This window comes from Dromaius novaehollandiae, chromosome 24 (genome assembly GCF_036370855.1).
Source record: "Dromaius novaehollandiae isolate bDroNov1 chromosome 24, bDroNov1.hap1, whole genome shotgun sequence".
NCBI lineage: Eukaryota > Metazoa > Chordata > Aves > Casuariiformes > Dromaiidae > Dromaius > Dromaius novaehollandiae.
Window position 1 is genome coordinate 6,171,549 of NC_088121.1, and position 18,665 is coordinate 6,190,213.

General features: G+C 44.8%; 1 protein-coding gene and 1 long non-coding RNA gene across 5 annotated transcripts in view; one reads left to right on the forward strand and one right to left on the reverse strand.

The window, feature by feature from the left end:
* LOC112980590 (uncharacterized) overlaps positions 1-18,665 on the forward strand; it is a 29,387-nt gene that overhangs the window by 1,524 nt on the left and 9,198 nt on the right. The window contains exons 2-5 of the long non-coding RNA XR_003258460.2: positions 7,145-7,225; positions 8,256-8,401; positions 11,571-11,891; positions 12,018-12,205. This is a non-coding gene — a long non-coding RNA (uncharacterized LOC112980590). The remainder of the gene's footprint in view (positions 1-7,144; positions 7,226-8,255; positions 8,402-11,570; positions 11,892-12,017; positions 12,206-18,665) is intronic.
* Positions 236-18,665, reverse strand: part of CASZ1 (castor zinc finger 1) — a 179,191-nt gene continuing 160,761 nt past the window's right edge. For all 4 annotated transcript variants that reach the window (XM_064525591.1, XM_026095548.2, XM_064525590.1 and 1 more), the window contains 5 exons: positions 17,377-17,575; positions 16,646-16,817; positions 13,609-13,757; positions 11,451-11,685; positions 236-6,248 (listed from right to left, as the gene is read on the reverse strand). In XM_064525591.1, the coding sequence (XP_064381661.1) occupies positions 4,993-6,248; positions 11,451-11,685; positions 13,609-13,757; positions 16,646-16,817; positions 17,377-17,575 (2,011 nt within the window). In that variant the 3' untranslated portion in view covers positions 236-4,992. The remainder of the gene's footprint in view (positions 6,249-11,450; positions 11,686-13,608; positions 13,758-16,645; positions 16,818-17,376; positions 17,576-18,665) is intronic.

Genomic DNA, 18,665 nt, shown 5'->3' on the forward strand with positions numbered 1-18,665 from the left:
AACAGCTCCTCAATCAAGAAGACAACTTGATCATTTGAAATTTTAGTTTTTTTCCAGTTTTTATTGAGTGAAAATGTCAAACCTTGCATCAGTCATGCAAAAAAAAAAAATCAAATAAATAAAACACATATATTAAATTTCTAATAGCACTAAATTCAAGTGGAAAAATATTCAGTTCTTAATAACGCAGGTGCTGAAGAGACCAGATTCAAGTAAATCAGAGCACACCATCCTGTTTAGGGTGTTTTTTTTTTTTTTTCACTTTCTGCATTTTTGTCTCAAAACCTATATATATATCTATATATCTATATATATGTATATACATATAGATATATACACACACACATATATATGTGCATACATATTATTTTTATATTTATATATATACACATACATATTTATAAAACATTAAAAAGAGCATTGGTGGTTCAAGCATTTATTTCCCCCCCCTCCCCCACGGAAAGAAAAAAATAAAACAACAACAAAACAAAAAAATTACACATTTAAAATTCAAAATGAGCTAGCAATGGCTTATAGTCCTAGTGTGCAATATGGATATTACAAAAGGCTAGAATTCTCCCTCTTTGTATTTTTTTTTTTTTGCTACATTGGAAAAAAAAATCTTTTTTCTTTACAAAATTCCTTCCACACAGACTTTAATCCAGTTGAGTTTGTGGCTAGAATGAACAATCTAGTCAATAGTTTTTATGTTATTTCTTTTTTTGCTTTTCAGTAGTGAATGGTAGCAGAATCAGGAGGGTCCATCTCAAGGTTCATGTTGCTTTTTATATTTTTTTTTGGACAGAATAGTTCTACTTCCTCTCTCCTCTTTCCCCCTCCTAATACAGTTGATTGAATCTCTCTCTCTCTCTTTCTCTGGTCCTCACTTTAGTAACATTCTTCTAAGCATGTATTTCAATAGTATTAACAGTCCTGTTGATATGGTAGCTTGAAGCAGGAATAAAACCCCACCTCACTGAAATAGGGATTTGTGCTATGGGGCCTTTGTTCAGAAAAGCACTTAAGCAGGGGCTTAAATCTATGCCTATTCAGAAAGCATGTGCTTAAGAGTTTTGCTGAATTAAAGCCTTAACATGGCAGAATAAAAAAAGATGGGTTTAACTTTCTTGACTTTTTTGTTGTTGCAAATATAGACACAGTAAGAGATTTACAGAAATAGAGAATGAGAAGCACCCCTAGGGCTAGGGCCGGCCGCCTGGAAGGCCCCATCTGGAAGGACAGAGCAGCCACGGTCCTGTGAGGGTCCCTCACCTTTTGTGGGGTTCAGGCCCTGCTTGGGTGTTGAACTGGGCTGTAGCCTGTCAGGAAAGAAATCCTTTCCCTGTGCCAGCTCCTGAAGAAGTGATAAAGGTTTGGGAGAAAGGCTGAGAAGTTAGGGAGGAATAGGGTGCCTTGGGGGACAAAATGGTGTGCATAGATAAACACGGGCCCCTCTGGCACAGGTAACCACAGAAGGAAGGGCGAGTGAAACAGGGCCCCGTTTCAGCTCAGGTCCCAGTGCCACTGCACTGGCTACACCTGCCTAAGGCTGCCTCTGGGGTGACGCAACACGGCCAGCTCCAAGCAAAGTGGGCCGGCATTAGCAGAGCCACAGGGTTGACTTTTTTAAAATTATTTTTACCCCTTTCCTCCACACACTTCTGCGTTCTCCCACCATCTTGTGAAGGTTCAGTCAGCAGATTCTGAGATATGAATGGGGGGGGGGGGGGTAAAAACACTGTGTCATGGTGCTGGTTCCCAGCTCAGATCAGCAGGAGATCCTGAACAGGCCACAGCCTGCCTGTTCTGAATACAAGCAAGCGACTGAAGTGAGCTCCCCATCTTGCCACTGAGCCCCCCCTTCCACCCCCCCTCCATGTTAAAAACAGAGGCAGGTTTAAATTAAAGCTTGCAGGATGTTGTATTGAAGGCAGGGAGCTTGATCCTGCTCCCACAAAGTCCATGATGTAGATCATGTTGATTTCAGTGGTACATATTAAACTGTTTTTTGCAAAATGGAGTTTATGTTAGGTCCATAGATGCGCCTCTTGGAGCCCATCACCATACTCTGGGAAAATGTACAAGTATATAGACCCTGTAGCAAATGCCATTAAAGTAGAGTCTTTTTTTTTTTTGCCCCATCTGTTCTAGAAATTCCAGGCGCTCATGCCCTCCTCACTCTGCCTCCAGGAACATGAGCCTCATTATATTCAAGAATTGTGTTGTGCTAGAAAACACACAGCTGAGGGCAGGGGATAACCAAACAAAACAAAAACAAACAAAAAAATGAAACCCTATAAAAAATAAAAGCCACACAAATAACTGATAGAGTAAAAGAACTCCAAAGTATTAAATAAACTACAAACTAGTAATAACAATATTTCATTTGTTTTGTTTTCATTTGTTTCATCTCTTCTATAAAATTCAAGTTAAAATTCAGAATCGTGCAGCTCCAGTCAGTGCTAGGAGTGTGAAGTCAGCCTCAAACCATAGAGTTAAGGCACCCCCCCACCCCGGCCAACCCCCTACACACGCACGCACGCACGCACAAAAAAATTAAAAAAAAAAAGGGGGGGTAGGAGGGAATTGCACACAATTAACCATATCTAAGGGCTATCCAGAAGGCAGGTGACCCCCCCCACACACACTTTCCCCGGCATTGGTTGTTTCTCTTTTGTTCTATATATAATAATAACCTTTACAGGAAAAATACTGTACAACTTTTTAATCTTTTTGCCTTTCCTTTTGAAACATTATGTCTGAACATTCTGTCTCCACACTTACACAGCTGAGTTGCTTGTTTATAAATTAGACCTGATCTGCACCAGTTCCTTGGGGGGGGAGGCAGCAGGCATGAAACAACCTAACCTCCTTGAGGCCTTTATCTATCTGTTTAGTTTGGAAACCAATTATGGGGATTCCTTGGAGCTAAAGTGTGTGGTGGTGGTCGGGGGGTGCCTGCATGATGTTAGAAAAAATAATTAGAATTTAAAAGGGGGGGGGGGGAGATGCATATGACAAGACACAAGGAACCTTCTGGTAGGCTGGTATACTTACAAGCTGGCACTGAAATCACTACTATCAGAATTGATTCATACTGCTAGTTCTTCTGGAGCCCATGTGTATGTAGCCAAACCCCCTCTCTCGGACTCAGGTGAGGATTTTGGTCAACAGCCACCGTCCCCGCTGTCAGTCCTGGACAGCCTCCCGTAGTGCGTGTTCCCAGGCTGGGCTAGGAAAAGAGCGCAGGGGAGAGCTTGTAACCAGGGGACAGTCCAAGGTACTGGAAGCAGCAAGGCTGAATGCAGTGAAGATGCATTTGCCCATGCTGTGCCCAAGCTATTAGTCCTACTTGGCAAAATTATCAGCATGGACCCAGAAATACATTAATTAAACTGGACTACATTCTGGCCTCAACTGGCATGCCCCTCTCTCTCCCCCCCCCCGGAGTCTTTGATTTCGCTATGCTGCACAGGTGGCAGCAGGCTCAGGTATTGTGGCTGCAATAACCATGACTGGGCCAACGGCTCCCCAGGTGCCACAGAACAGTCCTCCCACTTAGTGCTGAGCAAAGGGACCCCCCCCCCCGGTCTGATCAGGAAATCTGGCTGTGGGCTCTTCAAGTCCTTGAATTGGGCTCTGCCTTCTCCTCCCTCTCAGTGGTGCCTTCACCCTCTCCCAGAAGTCACCAGAGATGATAGCTGGTGCACAGACTTGCCTATCCTCAGTGGAGGGCTGGGAGGGGGATACCCGTCATTGTAAGACTGCTTGGGTCAGAAAGCAAGTAGCGTTTCACAAGGCTGCTTTAAGGGCTAGGACGCGCCTCTGTTAGCACAGTGTTCCTCGTGCTACAGCACGGCACAGTGTCAGCGCACAACCTCCTGACTCTACTGAGTCCTCCTGAGATGGGGATACTGAAGCACCACAAAAAAGAATCGCCCTCAGCAGAGGAGAAGCACCTGGGGGTTGGGCTGAGGTGGAACTGGATGGGAGATTAACCCCAGTCCTCCAGTGTGACAGACCCTTTAACTGCCCGCTGTGCCCTCCCCCACTTACTTCAGCTAAATCCCTACAGGCACAATAGTAGGGATGGGGAAAGGTGCCCTACAGCACTAGACAGAGAAAGTTTCACAATATAAATAGCATTCAAAATTATTATCATTAATAGTAAAAAGGCTCTGGAAGAACAGAGGAGTGTCCCATTCCCACCCCTGCTCATTCATTAATGCGTCCTCATTTATGTGACAATAAATACCCACTCCCACCCTTGCTGTCTGATGCCATTCATTTAATGCTGGAGAAAGGAGAGAGAGAGAGAGAGAGAGAGAGAGAGAGAGGGAGAGGGAGAAAGAGAGAGAGAGAGAGAGCACACCCCTCACCCCCTCCTTCCCACTGGCAAAAGCTGAGCTAGTTGTCTTTGTGACACCAATTCCTTGCATGTTATATATGTGTGTGTGTGTGTACATTATATATATATATATATAGCAAGAGAGAGACACACACACAAATATATATTTCTAAAATTCATTACCTGTTGTTCCCACCCACCCCCCTCCAAGAAGTGGAGATTATTATTAATATCGTACAACTGAAAACATGGAAAAAAAAAAACAGAAAGAAAAATGGGGGGCTAGAACCCCACCCATAATGAAGGGTCCCCAGATGGGTGCAGGCCCCGCGCACCATACAGGGGCAAGGAAAAGCAGCCGGCACCCTCAAGGTTCGTGTCTGTAGAAAAGGGTATATTTTTGCTGCATCCTGCCCTGATTTTCTGTGATTTGCAGAATGAAGTGATGCAGCACCAGTTCTGCTGCGAACCTGTCTCTCTTATGGGGCCTGTGGAGCATGGGTTTCCTTCCTTCCTCTCTCTCGTGTGGCACGGAGTTTGTTTTTTCACTTGCCATCCCAGTCTTTGTTCTTGCCTCATATGGGGTCCTCTTAGTAATTCTGTATAAGAGCAAAACCAAACCACTGCTGCTGTTGTCACTAAGGTTAAGGAGAAGTTGCTGGAGCAAGGGTAGAGGCTGGGGCAGCAGCTGGCGCTGCAGTAGGAACAGGGGCTGGAGTAAGGGCCGGGGCTGGCTCGCCCTGTGACCTGGAAGCATCGCCATGGTCTGTGGAAGAAGCAGCCTCCTCTGTTTCCCCCTCTTCTTTAGTGGCCAGGCCCTCAGGGTCAGGCAGCGATTCTTCAGAATCTGTGTTCAGGTCTTCCTCTTCATCATCCTCGTCGTCATCCTCCTCCTCCTCCTCCTCTTCGTCCTCCTCCTCTTCTTCATTCATCTCCTCCTCATCATCCTCCTCATCCTCTTGGGAAGAGTCATCCTCATCCTCCACATCACCAGAGCCAGATGCCGCTGCTCCCCTCTCCTGAGAGGCAGGCCCAGCTCTGCTTGGTGAGGGCCCTTCAGTGACTTCTGACTGCTTCTTGCTGAGGTCCAGGGAATCATTGAGGCCCACGCCAGCCGCATTCTGCAGGAAGAAGAGGGAGCTGTTGTTGTCAGTGCTGAGGTTGAGGGAACTGTCCAGGTTGATGGAAGAGTTCTGGATGTCATACTCAAGAGCGGAGTGGGCAAGGCCCTCAGGACCAGGAGAGATGGCAGGAAGCTCCCCCCGCTCCTGCTTCTCGTGTTTGCGCTTGTGTGAGTCCATCTGAGACATGCCCACCACTGTGTGTTTGCAACCAGGGTAGGTGCAATGGAAGTGGGAGCACTTGAGTTTGTACTTGCAGTCAGGCACCTCACAGTCCACGCTTGAGCTGAACTGGCAGAAGCCAGCAGCACTGATGACGTCCTGCTTGCCATGATGCTTACGGTGGGCTGTCACCTTGGTGCTGTCAGTGCAGCGGAAGCCACAGCGCAGACAGTGGAAGTGTGTGCTATTGCCAGAGAACTGACAGTCTGGGAAGTTGCAACTCAGTGAAGACTTGAAGCGTTTGAAATCATCCAGTACCAGGTTGTCAACACGGTCATGGTGCTGGGCGTGCTTGTACATGTGGGTACGGCCGCAGAACTTATAGCCACAATTCTCCCGTGTGCAGTGGTAGTGGGTAACCTTGAGAGAGAACTGGCAGCTGGAGTCCTTGCAGTCTTCGTAGAGATCATAGCGGCGAAATCCCTCCAGCATCATCCCCTCATCCAGCATCTTACGCGAGGACGCAGTCTTACGGCGCTTGCCAAATGGGGACATGTCCTCAATAATCCAGAAACGCTTTTTGGCCCCTGAGGCAGTTGGCATAGTGATGGTATTCCCTGAGGAGAAAAAGGGAGAGTGGTATTGCTGACAGGCAGGTTGCTGTTCATCTCCTATAACCATCCCTGCAAGCCCGGTACACAGTGCTGCAACTGTTCCCACCCCGCAGCTCATCTCTCAAGCTCCAGGTAAGCTGAACTCTGGGATCATGTGCTGGCTGGTGCCTGCTGTACATCACACCCTCAACTTCGAGCACGCTCCACCTTGCCTTTAATTGTCAGTCTTGTGTATGTGATATTGTCCAAATAGGAACTGCTGCTTCTCTGTTTTGCTGGTCTCGCAGCCTTTTCTACTTATCTCTACTCCTGCTCTCAACATAGAGGAGCTGGCCTGTTCTAAAGCAAGGCCTGAGGTGTTTTACTACAGTTTTAGTGGGATAAAAGTGTCAGACGTGTTTAAGTGTTCTAAAACCTGTACATGTGTACTGATTTCCCCTCTCCACACTCTTCATAAGCTGGACAAAATAATATGCTACAACTGCCAAGAACAGGCAAGAAGTGAAGGAAGATCCCATGTGTGACTGAAAGTGTGAGGGGGGGGGGTTATAGAAATAGGATGGACTTTGGCCAGGAGACCGGAACATCCCTCACTGTAATGAGCCTACATATTACAATGAGTGCACTTAGAAAGACAGATGGACAGATGTTCAATGGGGCTAATTCTCATCATCACTAGCCAGCGAACTCTGAGAGAAGATACCAGTTTACAGCTTTCCCTTGGGTCTCAAAAATCACACGATGCCCCTAGTAAATAAAGAGCCCTCATCTATTTTCCAGTTTCGTTCACAGGGCCAGCATAATCGACTAGTGCTCACATCCCCTAGGATCAAGCTGACATCAAGGACTTGACCCCATTATATCCATTAACTTTTTTCTTCTCTGCTTGCTGTTTCCAGAATCAAACCACAACCTCCAGTATCAACATGCAGCACAGAGAAGGTTGGAGGAAAGAAGAATTTCTCACCAAGTGCAAAACTGTGAGTGTAACTGGAAATTACAGTTTGCAACTAATACATCTGGGTAGGGGCACGGATGTTTGTTTTTTCATCTTCATGCTGGAACTGCCATCCTGTTAAAAGGAGGCATGATTTGTGACATGCAGTGCCTGGGGCTTGAGAATCCAGACTAGCTTGCATCCTTGTCTAGGAGAGTGAAGCAGTCGTTTGTTTGTTTGAATGTTGTAGAATTATTTTTCTGACTGATAAGCAGGTATTAAAAGTGATGGATGCTAGTTTTGCCATATCTGGCCCTTCAAATGTCAACCTTTTAAAAGAAGGTGGTGATTAGCCAGGGAAGCCTCCAAAAGTTAAACTGACACTGTACTAAAAGATGTAAGTCTATGGAATGGGTAGCAGCAACCTAAGCTCCCTGTTTGGTTCATGTAGGCTTCACAGATTGCAGGATGAGCAAAGAGCAAAAAATATTCCACACCCGTTTGTCACATAGCACTTTGACTTAGACTGCAAATAAGAAAGCCAGCTTCGGGCATCCATGGTGAGACCATCTTACTGACATGCAGCTGCTGGAAACTGCACGTTAAGGCTAATTTAACCTGCCGTCAGGGAAAGAATAACTTTCTATCACTGTAGACTTCAAATTAGCAAGCTCTTAGCTATAGAATCTGTGACCAATTACTATCTGCTCCCCCCAAAACATTTTGTATTGTAAAATCTAGTTCTCTGCTTCCAAGCGACAAGCGCATCGTTGCCTGGACATCGTTGCCTGCTATCCAGACCAATTCCTTACTCCTCCTTTTAGAAAGAAAATTATTACAGCCAGACCATCAAGCCTCTTAGTGTTAGTACGGATGTAAATCTTGTCTACATTCAGATAGCTGTATGGGAACAACATTTTAGGGACAAGACTCTGGACCAAAAAAAAAAAAAAAAAAGAGGAATAAGAGGAATTAAACTGTTTTAAACTGTAACAAAATATCTACTAGCTTTTACAACAGTTCAAATGCATGTGCCTGAAAGTTTTGTTGAACAATTTTCTTTTCTCATACAGGCAGAGTTTCAGAGCAAGGTATGAAAAAGGAAAGAAGAAAACCTGGTTCTCTCTCTCGTCCTCTAGCCACTAGACAATGCTCAGTCCCTAACAACCAGTTGAAGATTACAAGCCTGAACAGATTTAATCCCAAGCAAATCTCAATGGTAAGTGCATGCCTTAAGCCTGTCCTATCAACTAATAATGACATGAAAATTCAGGAAACTATTTTAAAACCTAAAGATAAAAGACATGAAACCTAAAAAAAAAAAAAAATAAAGAGGACAAAATCAGAGAACAATTAGCACAAAAGTAAGGTGTTTCAGGTTGCATGCAAATCAGTTTAAAGGCAAAACAAAACAAAGCCTAATTTTTTGTGTCTTATTTTGTTCACTGGAACACACTCCTCTGGACAGGGCAAGGGTCTTTCTCCTGCCCAGGCCTATGACAAAAACCTCTGAACTTCCAAGTAGAGCTGGTCCTCCAGCCATAGTCCTCACCATTCACCTTGGGTTTGTGCATTACCACACATGCACACACTGAAACCGGCAGGAAGAATGAATGGGACATTTCTGGGCTGCCAAAATCCTCCTAAATGTGAACTTTAAGCATAAATATGCTCTTAATTAACTAGAAAAGAGCTGGGAGTCGGGAAAAGAGGCCAAAATTGAGACACACCCTAAAAACCATTCCCAGCTGGAATGAGAATCCCCAGCCTGAGACATCTCTGATCTTAGTCACACATGGGAAACATGGCAGCTTAACACTTAAAATTCTAGATGTATTTGCTGCAGCTGTATGAGCAGATGCAAATAACAGTGAGTGTGAGAAACAGCCTGAGATGTTTGATGATGATGTTTGATGATGTCAGCACAGTGACACTGACTGGACTTCCCTTGTCTCTGTTACTTGGGCTGGGGAAAACAGCCCGAATTTTTATGGCTTTATATAGCAATAGGAAGCAGTGAAGCTGAAAGGACCTGTAGAAATCCTGGAACTGGGTACCCTGTCAGCCATCTACCTGCCAAGATGTGTGCAGCAGACTGGGCTAAGCACTGAGCTTGGTAGCCTAGAAGAGCTAAACCGGAAGGCCAAGTCTCATTAACGCTACCTGGTCAAGAGTTTGCTTTGTGGCCACCCCACTATTATAAAGAGGCTAAAAGTGAGTTTTAACTGCAGATTTTGTTGTTAGTTTTATTGTCATAGTTTGGACTCGGTGGGAAATTACTTGCAGGTTTCTGACTTTTCACAATGATTTGCTATGCTTTTGGTTACCTTCCTTGCTGTGGTTACAGCCTGGTGTTACTGTGTCTGTAGTCAAATGGAGTAGGCATGGAGGGCCCGTGGATAAAGTTAAATGAGACACAGAGTGACATATACTTTCTTTTTTCTTTTTAAACAACTGGCCCAGAGGAAATCCAAGGAGCAGAGAAAAACATGGGCAGGGTGAGTGGGGGAAGGAGATGGGCAGGGAACACTAAGAGAGAAAGCAAAGAACTGTTACCTGCTGCATCCTGAACTAAGGGAACGTCACTTTTTACTGGAGTTGGAGTGGCAATGATGGGCGAAAACCCAGAGGTGCTGGTGGCAGGCATGACAATGCCCCTGCTGGATCCAAGAGTGGCACTGAGCAGAGAGTATGCGAGACAAGATGGAGAAAAAAGATAGGGAAGGGTGGGAAGGGGAGACCTAAGCAGGGCTTGTGAGAAAGATGGAGGCAGAGGTGGTGGCTGAGGTTGTGGTGCATTGTGGGTAGCATCATCGGCAGCAGCAGTAGCAGTAGAAGGAACCAGGCAGCCTGGAGAATGTGGAGAGAAAAAAAAAAGCAGAAAAAAAGGAAAAAAAAAACAAACAAAAAAGAAAAACAAAAGAACTGAAATGAGAACCCAAGAGCGGAAGCAATATGATGAAAATGGAAAATACATTCACAAATGTATGAAACGGAACTGTTACAGAGAGGAAATGGAAGGTAAGGAACTGACAGCATCAGGAAGAGGAGGGGTATCTCTGCAGAAAGGAGTGGCCTTATGGCATGAGGGAAGAGCTACAGTCTTTCAAGCAGAAATTCCTGCTTGTTTGGTCCTTGTCCACTGATACGGTGCCAGCTTATACCAACTAAATGCTGTGAGGGTGGTCTGGCACACTGGACACGTGAGATCCCTTGCTGCATGGATAGCAGTGGCGGTGGGGAGGGCATTCCCTAGAAAGTGTGACTCAGGTGGATGGTGCGCTGACAGTGGAGAGAGTCCCAGGAACTGCTGTCCCACCAAAAACTCTTTGGAGGAGCTATAATGCCATGGGGGAAACCACTATCATGATCCAGCAGTGTTCATATGAAGGTTGCGTAAGGAGATGGGTTATATGGTAACAGTTATCTATTTGGTGTGGGATGGAAAAGTAGGAAAATGTATTTGAAATTAAAGCAAACTCACTGAGGCAGCCTTTCTAGAACGGAACACCTAACCTTGGGAAGGACAGCTAAGAGATCCTGGGGTCACCACTAGATGATACAGATTTCATAATGGATATCTGGCTACTGAGAAGATAACTAACACAGGGCAGTGGGAGATGGCTATCCAGTGGTCCTGCAAACAGGAAACGATGACAGAATCTTACTTCCAGAAAGAGGGGGATGGTGGGGCCCTCCTCTGTGCAACACTGTGCAAAGTGGCACAAGAGGCTTGAGTCTTTTGTATGAGGAAAGGAGGTCAGTGAGCTTTTACATGTTGCTTTCTGAAGATGTGGTAGTTTCCCCCTGCCCCTGTGTATAATATTTGCTACTGTACAGTCTTTCTGAACCTCAAGAGTATAGGATAATGCTTGACTTCAGATGCAGCACAAAGAAATACAAAAAGATATCAGGGGAAATGCCAGGGACAAAAAAGCTCCACAACTTTTTTTTTTCTTTTTTTTTTTTTTAAAAAAAAGATCAGTTATTCAAATAGATCCAGCACCAAGATACAGGATAAAAACTTCTCTTCAGGGGGAGAAAGAAAGATATCCTTATTAGTTCATGGACCCTGAAGTGTATATTCAGACGGTGCTCTTCTTGCAAATGATGGCTGGGAACTGGGTTAGTACAAGGCACTACTATGTCTGAAGCTGAACTGGTGCAGTTTACATTTTAAGGTGCTGTTTCCTTTTGCGTCCCTTTATGAGTTTATCTCTCAAGAGAACATGTGACTGATAATCCACTTCCCCTCCATTCTCTATTACCTGCTGATGTACTTTCATTGCCCACTGGAGTGCTGGAGCAGCTGCGGTCCATATTGGAAGATTCAGAGGAGATCCCCCCAGGGCTACAGCCAGTATAATCCATGTACTCATCTGTTTCAGTGTCCATCATGCTCTGGGGTCCCTGAAAGGAAGCTGGGGTTCCTGATGAAGCTGGGCTGGGTGCCATGCTGCCAACATGGGGGAGTTTTTCATTTCTTGGAGTGTGGCCAATAACCTGCAGCAAGAAAACAGGACGGGGACTTTCACACCAAAAGCAAGATGCCAAGACCAAAACCATCTGTCTGCACGTCTTCCTCTCTGCCTCTGTTCTTGGGGGATAGCTGGAACATGCCTGCGAGTGGAACCTATGGCACTGAGGCTGGGAGCATGAATCTTGCTTCACGGGGAGCTCAGAGTGTTAATCTTGGCACATGCATCCTGGTATGTGAATTGTGATGCATTCAGAGGCTGGGAGTGTTAATCTTGGCACCAATATCCTGGTGTGTGGATTCTGATGCATTCAAAAACAGGAGGTGTTAATCTTGGCATTACTACTTTACTGTGTAGGTCCTGCTGCATTTAGAGACTGGGAATATGACTACTGGCATGACTGCCCTAGCGCCTGCATGCTGATACATCGCAGCAGAGGAACGCAGCCCGAAACCCACGCTCTTCTGTGTGTATCCTGCTACGCTCTGTACACACGCAGCTGTCGGGGTCTGGCACGGCACGGTCTCCTCTGGGCAGCCACATGGGTAAGTACCGAGAAGGAATTTATATACAAGCACACCAGTAAGTGCCCACTGACCACTGAGGTGCAGGAAGAACTGGAGTTAGTACTTTTAAACGCAGAAAGGCAGTGGCACTACTGCAACTATGTTAGCTTTGCCACGTGCCCTGACTTGTGCTTTCAGCCTCTTTTTGTTATTTGCTGGACTGCTGCATGGGCTAAGCACACCAACACATGCAGACTAGCACTGTTTGCTCCCACGATTCCTCTGACAATGAGGACTACCTCTCTCCTGTTAAAGTGACACGGAATGGCCAGTGAAGGAGATGGAGGTCAAAACTAGTGTTTTCAGCTCAGCATGTACTAGAAATCTTAGAGCTGTAAAGCAGTATAGTGAAGACAAATTTGTTAAATCTCTCCTAAGTTTCAATCTTCTACCTAATCTTTTCATATTAAGAGCAATAGCTACCACAACAGTAACACCAATTCCTTGGCATGTCACACAGTGAACTCATTAAATCCAACAGCAGTGAACTTGAACAATTAACTTATTGAAAATACTTGACAACCAGCAGGGACCTCCCATTCCCATGTGGTAGAATGAAAGGGGATTCCCATCTTACTTCTGCAGCTTTTGTTTTTCATATACCAGAAGATGTCCCTAGGGCCAGACCAGCCACAAGGGTTTAAATAAAGCTAGTCTGTTTCATATCCCAGGTCAATGGGGAAGTCAAAGAAACTAAGGAAGAAGAAGAAAAAACAGGAGGTTGCAGGGCTGCTACCATTCTGAGCAGCAGCTCTGTGTTGCGGTTGACACTCTTCAATTTATTCACAAAACAAGGTCAACCCTAATCTGCCCGTTGCTCTCAGTTACGTTAGAAAAAAGCAACTATGCAGCCCTGCTACTTTCTGAAAGAGGACAAAAAAAGTCCCAACTTATCTCAACTCTAAATCAGGTAAGGGAAGAGAAATTTTGACACTGGTATTTCTCCCATCCTAGGTGGTAGCAGCAAATAATTCTTCACATGCAACAGGATATGTTTACTTTAACCAAAATGGTCAATTCTTCCAGAGCCTAAGCACTTTAATTTTAATAAGCCAACTGGTGTATATTGAGAGGGAGGGAGTGCAGGTCATAAATATGAACATTTTACAGTGTTAGCCCTCTCACATGCTTTTCTCTACCATTCACCAGGAAAGGCTGTTCAGACTAAGTAGTGCTTTGATGTCTATGCTTCATCACCTTTCCTAGTATAATGGAAACCAAAGCAGCTAAAGCTAGCTCAGGTGAACCTGCACATCCCAGCTGCAATGCAGATGTATCCTTAAGAGGCTGAGTGCGAGTGTCTTGGCACTAATGCTGTTCTGCAGTAAGCAACCAAAAGAACTATCGCTACATGCAGATCTACAAGTTAACCAGTGAGTCACCTGAGTAGGAACACGGTCAAAGTTCTTCCCCAGCATCCTTCTCATGTGCTTCCTGGCGTGGGATGTCATCTGGTGCTTGAGCAGGAAAGAGAACTGGCAGCCCTCTCGAATGCAGTGGAAGTGGCTGTTCACCTGGTTATATTTGCAACCTGCAAACATAAAACCAACGTACGTAGTACGTGAAAGTCCTGAGAGGAAGAGGCAATGTAGGGGAGATGCCCTGGAGACAGTGCAAGGCTGCTGCTACATTGATTTCTGGTGGGTTGGAGGGTCTCAGTGGTCATGGGTTCCTCAGTCCTGGATGAAAACCATTATCTTTTACCTGCTGAAAAGAGGACTGCAGTGTATGTGGATTCAAAAAGTAGGCCTGAGCTGCAAACTAGTCCCATCCCTCTTCCTTTTGTTATGAAGGAATTAAAGTTATCATTATGCCTAGTCATGCCATTATGACTAGTGGTGCCTCAGGTTATCCAGTCTCAGAAATACATGTTTATTGTTAGTCAGACTAGAAAAGGTGTGGGTTTTTTGTCTTTTTTCCTTTAACTGTACTCTTAGAACAGAAGAACAATCTCTTAAAAGCTCTACAGCTGGACATACTCTCCAATCGTATAGAAAGGAGCCAGGAAGTGCTTACTGCCACTTCAAGTTTGTTCTGTGATATGGGCAGCTAAAAACAACAAACAATTTATACAGGTTCTGGCACGCAGCACTTGACACCTTCTGCTCCTTGTGGCTACTGCCATACATATTGGGAGTTTGTGTCTTTGTTATCAGACAATCTTAAAAAGCTACATTCTGTATTTGATAAATAAGGGCTCGTTGCAGTTAAAACACAGCTACATCAACAGTCCTGCTGTATCTAGTCTCCATCATCCCCTGTACATACCTTAATGTATATATAGGTACAGAGCTGCAGACAGGAGACAGGCCCAGTTTTTACTGATCTGTCTACACACACACACACACACACACACACACACACACCTGTCTTTATATATAAATGTGTGTGCACACATACATATAAAAAAACTGTTTATATATATATTACTTATATACACACCCCCACACATATATACCTATATATGCATGCACACAAACTCTCTCAGATCCTACAACAGGCCAGTGCTTCTGCACCTGCTATATACATCCTTAACCCAAAGAACAAAGCTGTACAGAAAACCAGACATGCATTTACACGTTGGTACAACCACAGACACCTACACAAACATATCCAGCTACACCAGCCTATCATGCTTGTCTGTATCTACATGGGTAAATACATAGCCCTGGCTAAATGTACATTTAATGCATGACAAGCCCAAGCTATAGGCATATGTACATCCTGCTGGAGACATGTACCCCCTCCACTCCCAAAATAAACACTGCTGACACATGCACACTCTGTAGACGTCTTGCTGCCAAAGAGCTCCTGAATTGCCCAGCCCATCGTCAGCTCAGAGATAGTGTTTTATGTGCATGCCAAGTTTATGTTTGTTTAGGTATTCCACTCCCCCACAGCCCCACCTCATTTGCCCTCCCCATCGCGCTGTGCTGTTCTTTGGGCTGGAGAACAAACAGTGCTGGCGGGATTGAAACAGTATCAGCAAAGGGCAGGTGAAGGCTCGCCTGTTGCTACGGCAGCAGTGTAGGCTGGGTGTCATATATCATTGTCCTGCTTTGTCTAGCCCCTGCTATCACCTGAAACACCAAAAGTTGAGTAAATAACAGCAACTGCACTGAATCTACTGACATGTGTAAATGAGACCTAGGTAAGGACTGGCTGTGGAGTGTTGACACTGATTGCCCTGGTTACCACAAGCAATTTACCATTCAGGTATAAATTCTTTATGTACTCAAAGTGTAAGGGAAAAGTTCAGCTCTGGTTATTGTAGTTAACTGTTTCCCTGTAATTCTAGAAAAAAAAAGAACAGCATCCAGGGAAAGGGACAGTATGGCCAAAAAGGAAAGCAGTATTCTTCTGAACCATTTTGTTAAAGCTTTAAGCCAGGGTTGACAGACTCGGGGAAGACGGGGTCTGTGATAAAGCTGAGCCAAAACACAACTAAAAGGGTTACTGAATCCCAGGCAGTTCAGGATGGAGCTCTGTCAGGGTTAGCTTTAGGGACTCCCCCTTGTTCAGAGCGTTAGACTTTAAGCTCTAGGAGACTGCTCTGGGAATTCATTCTACTTTCTGTTGTAATGCATTCGTTTTACCAGCTTTACCTAAGAGGCCCTTAGATTTAAGTAAGTACTGCAGTGCTGCTAACAGTTTTGGCAAATGGGCATGCCCTGGTCTGAGCGCTGTGCCACATCCCAGGTATTTCCTTAGGCCACACTCTGGTAAGAGGTTGGCACAAAGGAACGATGCTGTCTTTCTCTGGTCCTGTATTTCCCTGCTGCTGAGAAGTGGCTGTGGAGAACGAGGCAGGAAGAGAAAGGAGAAATTCACTGAGCACCCCCACCCCATACCTCTATCTCTGGACAGAATATTTACCCTTTGGCTTTCAATATGCAGCCCTAGCGACAGCTACCAAAAAAGAAAAAAAAGTTTCATTTGAAGCTGCCTGGGATAAGGCAAAACAGCTACTGGAAATTGATGCAGGAGGACTTCTCCTTACACAAGAGAGGCTCATCAGAACAGACATTTCGCTTACGCTTTTCTTACTCCTAAGAGCACCCTTCAACTCTGCCCAAGACAAGCAGTAGGCACAAAAGACTGCAAAGTACAAAAAAGGCCTTTGACAATTAGATCAAAAGGAAAAACACAAAGGGGAAGTTTTATCTTCCGACGAATATATACACAGAACTGTTACAGCTCCTTCCCATTTAACTTGGGCCTATTTGGGAAAACAGGAATCCTTATGCTTCATCCCAGGCAGATCAGCAACAGATTTCTGTTTTGTTCTATTTCTTGCTTTGTGATTTAATAACCAAATACACTTTTCCCATAACTAGCAGACTAACTAATGGCATTCTCAGCCTGGACATAGGAAAGACTAGATGAGAAGGGTGAGGGGAGGAAAAGAAGAAAACTCACCTAGCCTGCCACACTCTTCTCGCTTGGTGAAGTACTTGAAGCCATTGGCTGCTCTTCTCTCTGCCTTCTCATGTTTTTTCACATGCCAGGGCAGCTTGGTGGTGATGTTAGTCACAAAGTAGCAGCCAGGACGAAGACAATGGTAATGCCCTCTCATCCTGAATTCACAGTGCTAGAGGGAAGCAAACAGGCAAGTTATATTAAGCGTATCTCAAACAAAGGCATTCTCATTTGCCTGCTCCTAATGCTTCTCCTCTGAGACAATGAGATGATAGGCCCAAACTGATAGTCTAGATCACATCCGTTTCATCTTCCACAAGGCACAATGCAAATCTGTTCCCTGTTGTGTATTCTGTATTGCTCTGCGTGTACTCTATGTTGCTCTATTCTACATTGAACTACCCTAAACCACAGCAAAGATGCCATCACTTCCCCCTAACATATGGCCTTCCCCCATATTCATCACAGATATTTCATCATGTCTCTTAGCTCATTCTAGTTTCCTTGTCCACTTCATCCAAGTCATACAAATGTAAAGCAGTGGGCTTTTCAATTTGATGCAAAACAAATGTTTTACTAGACTAAGTAATTGAGAACTCTCCATAGTTCAGTAGTTAGACCAAGGATGAACTCTCAGCCTTGCTTCCAGTAACAGTCCACTTGTTACTTCCTATCTGTCTTTTCCAGCACACATACTCTGGCTAGTCCACTGCTTCTTGAATTGCTCTTACCTGGTTTGGACAGAGACACTGCAGTGAATAGTAAGCAAACTGGTCTCGAACATTCACCAAGTTGTTGTTGGGGTTGATGTGGTCCAGGCAGTGGGATTCGGCTTTGCCAGAGGTTTTGCACACATACTTGCAGTTCCCAAAGAGACAGTGGAAGTGGAATTTGTTGGCATACTTGCAGTCCGTTGCCAGGCAGGGATCACTGGAATACATCCAAAATCTAATCATCACCTTCACTCATTTCACGCATTTGTTTCTTTGCCAACATTTAATTCAAGGGGAGCCCAGCTGAAGCCTCTGTTCCAAACATGGCCTACAGATTTCCCATAGCCACCTTCCTCTTTAGTAAAATTGATGCTGGCAGACACTACTACAATTCCAGCAAGCAGTGCACTTTCTTGATTAAGGTTATTAAGATATAGCAATGCATGGTGGGATCTGTAGTCTTTGAGGGCTGCACTTCAAATTGAAGAGCTCTTCAGCTCTGGATAGATGCTGATTCTTCCCTTCTGCCTGTACTTACATCAGTGGATCAGCAATTTTTGTATAACTGAAATGAAACTCTGGGGCATGCACAGTGCAAGAGAGCTTCCTTTGGCTAGGCTATGCGTACAGTGGCCTATTTATTCAGCAAAATGGTTTTGATATTCTCCTCCCTCTCCCTCCCCACCCCCCCCCATTCCATGGATTTCTAGCCGGATAAACAGAGGTCAGTATTAGAGGCAGCTGAACATGCATCTCTTGGATTCAGATCACTGTACTCAATGCTACTCACTCAGATACATGATATGGAGTTAATACCTGAAAGGAGGCAAACACCTGTAAATATATGACCCAGAGATATGCTCCACCCACCTGAATAACTACGTTGTAATGCCTAACCTGACCCTGAACTCCTGTGGCCTCATGCAAACGACAGAATTTCTGTGCCTCGTTCTGCCCATCTATAGACCGGGAACAAGAGTTACCAACATCACAGCAGCATTCTCAAATGTCTTAAATGTTTTAAAAGAATTTCACAGCAGAGCTCTACAAAAGGGTTGTATGACCCTGTCAGACACCTCCCTTGTGAATTACTTTGTAAATTAATGCTACAAATAGGGGACAAAGAATTTCAGGAGACTCATTACATTTGCACAAAAGTTCAGCCAGGACAGCAAAACGCTGACAAATCTAAAGTGACAGATGCCTGCTCCCTATTCCTCAAGCTGCTGGAAGACCTATTCCTGGTTAAGACAGAGTCAAAGCACCTTGCTTCCCATCCACCATCTGACCCCCTCCCCCGGTTTTCA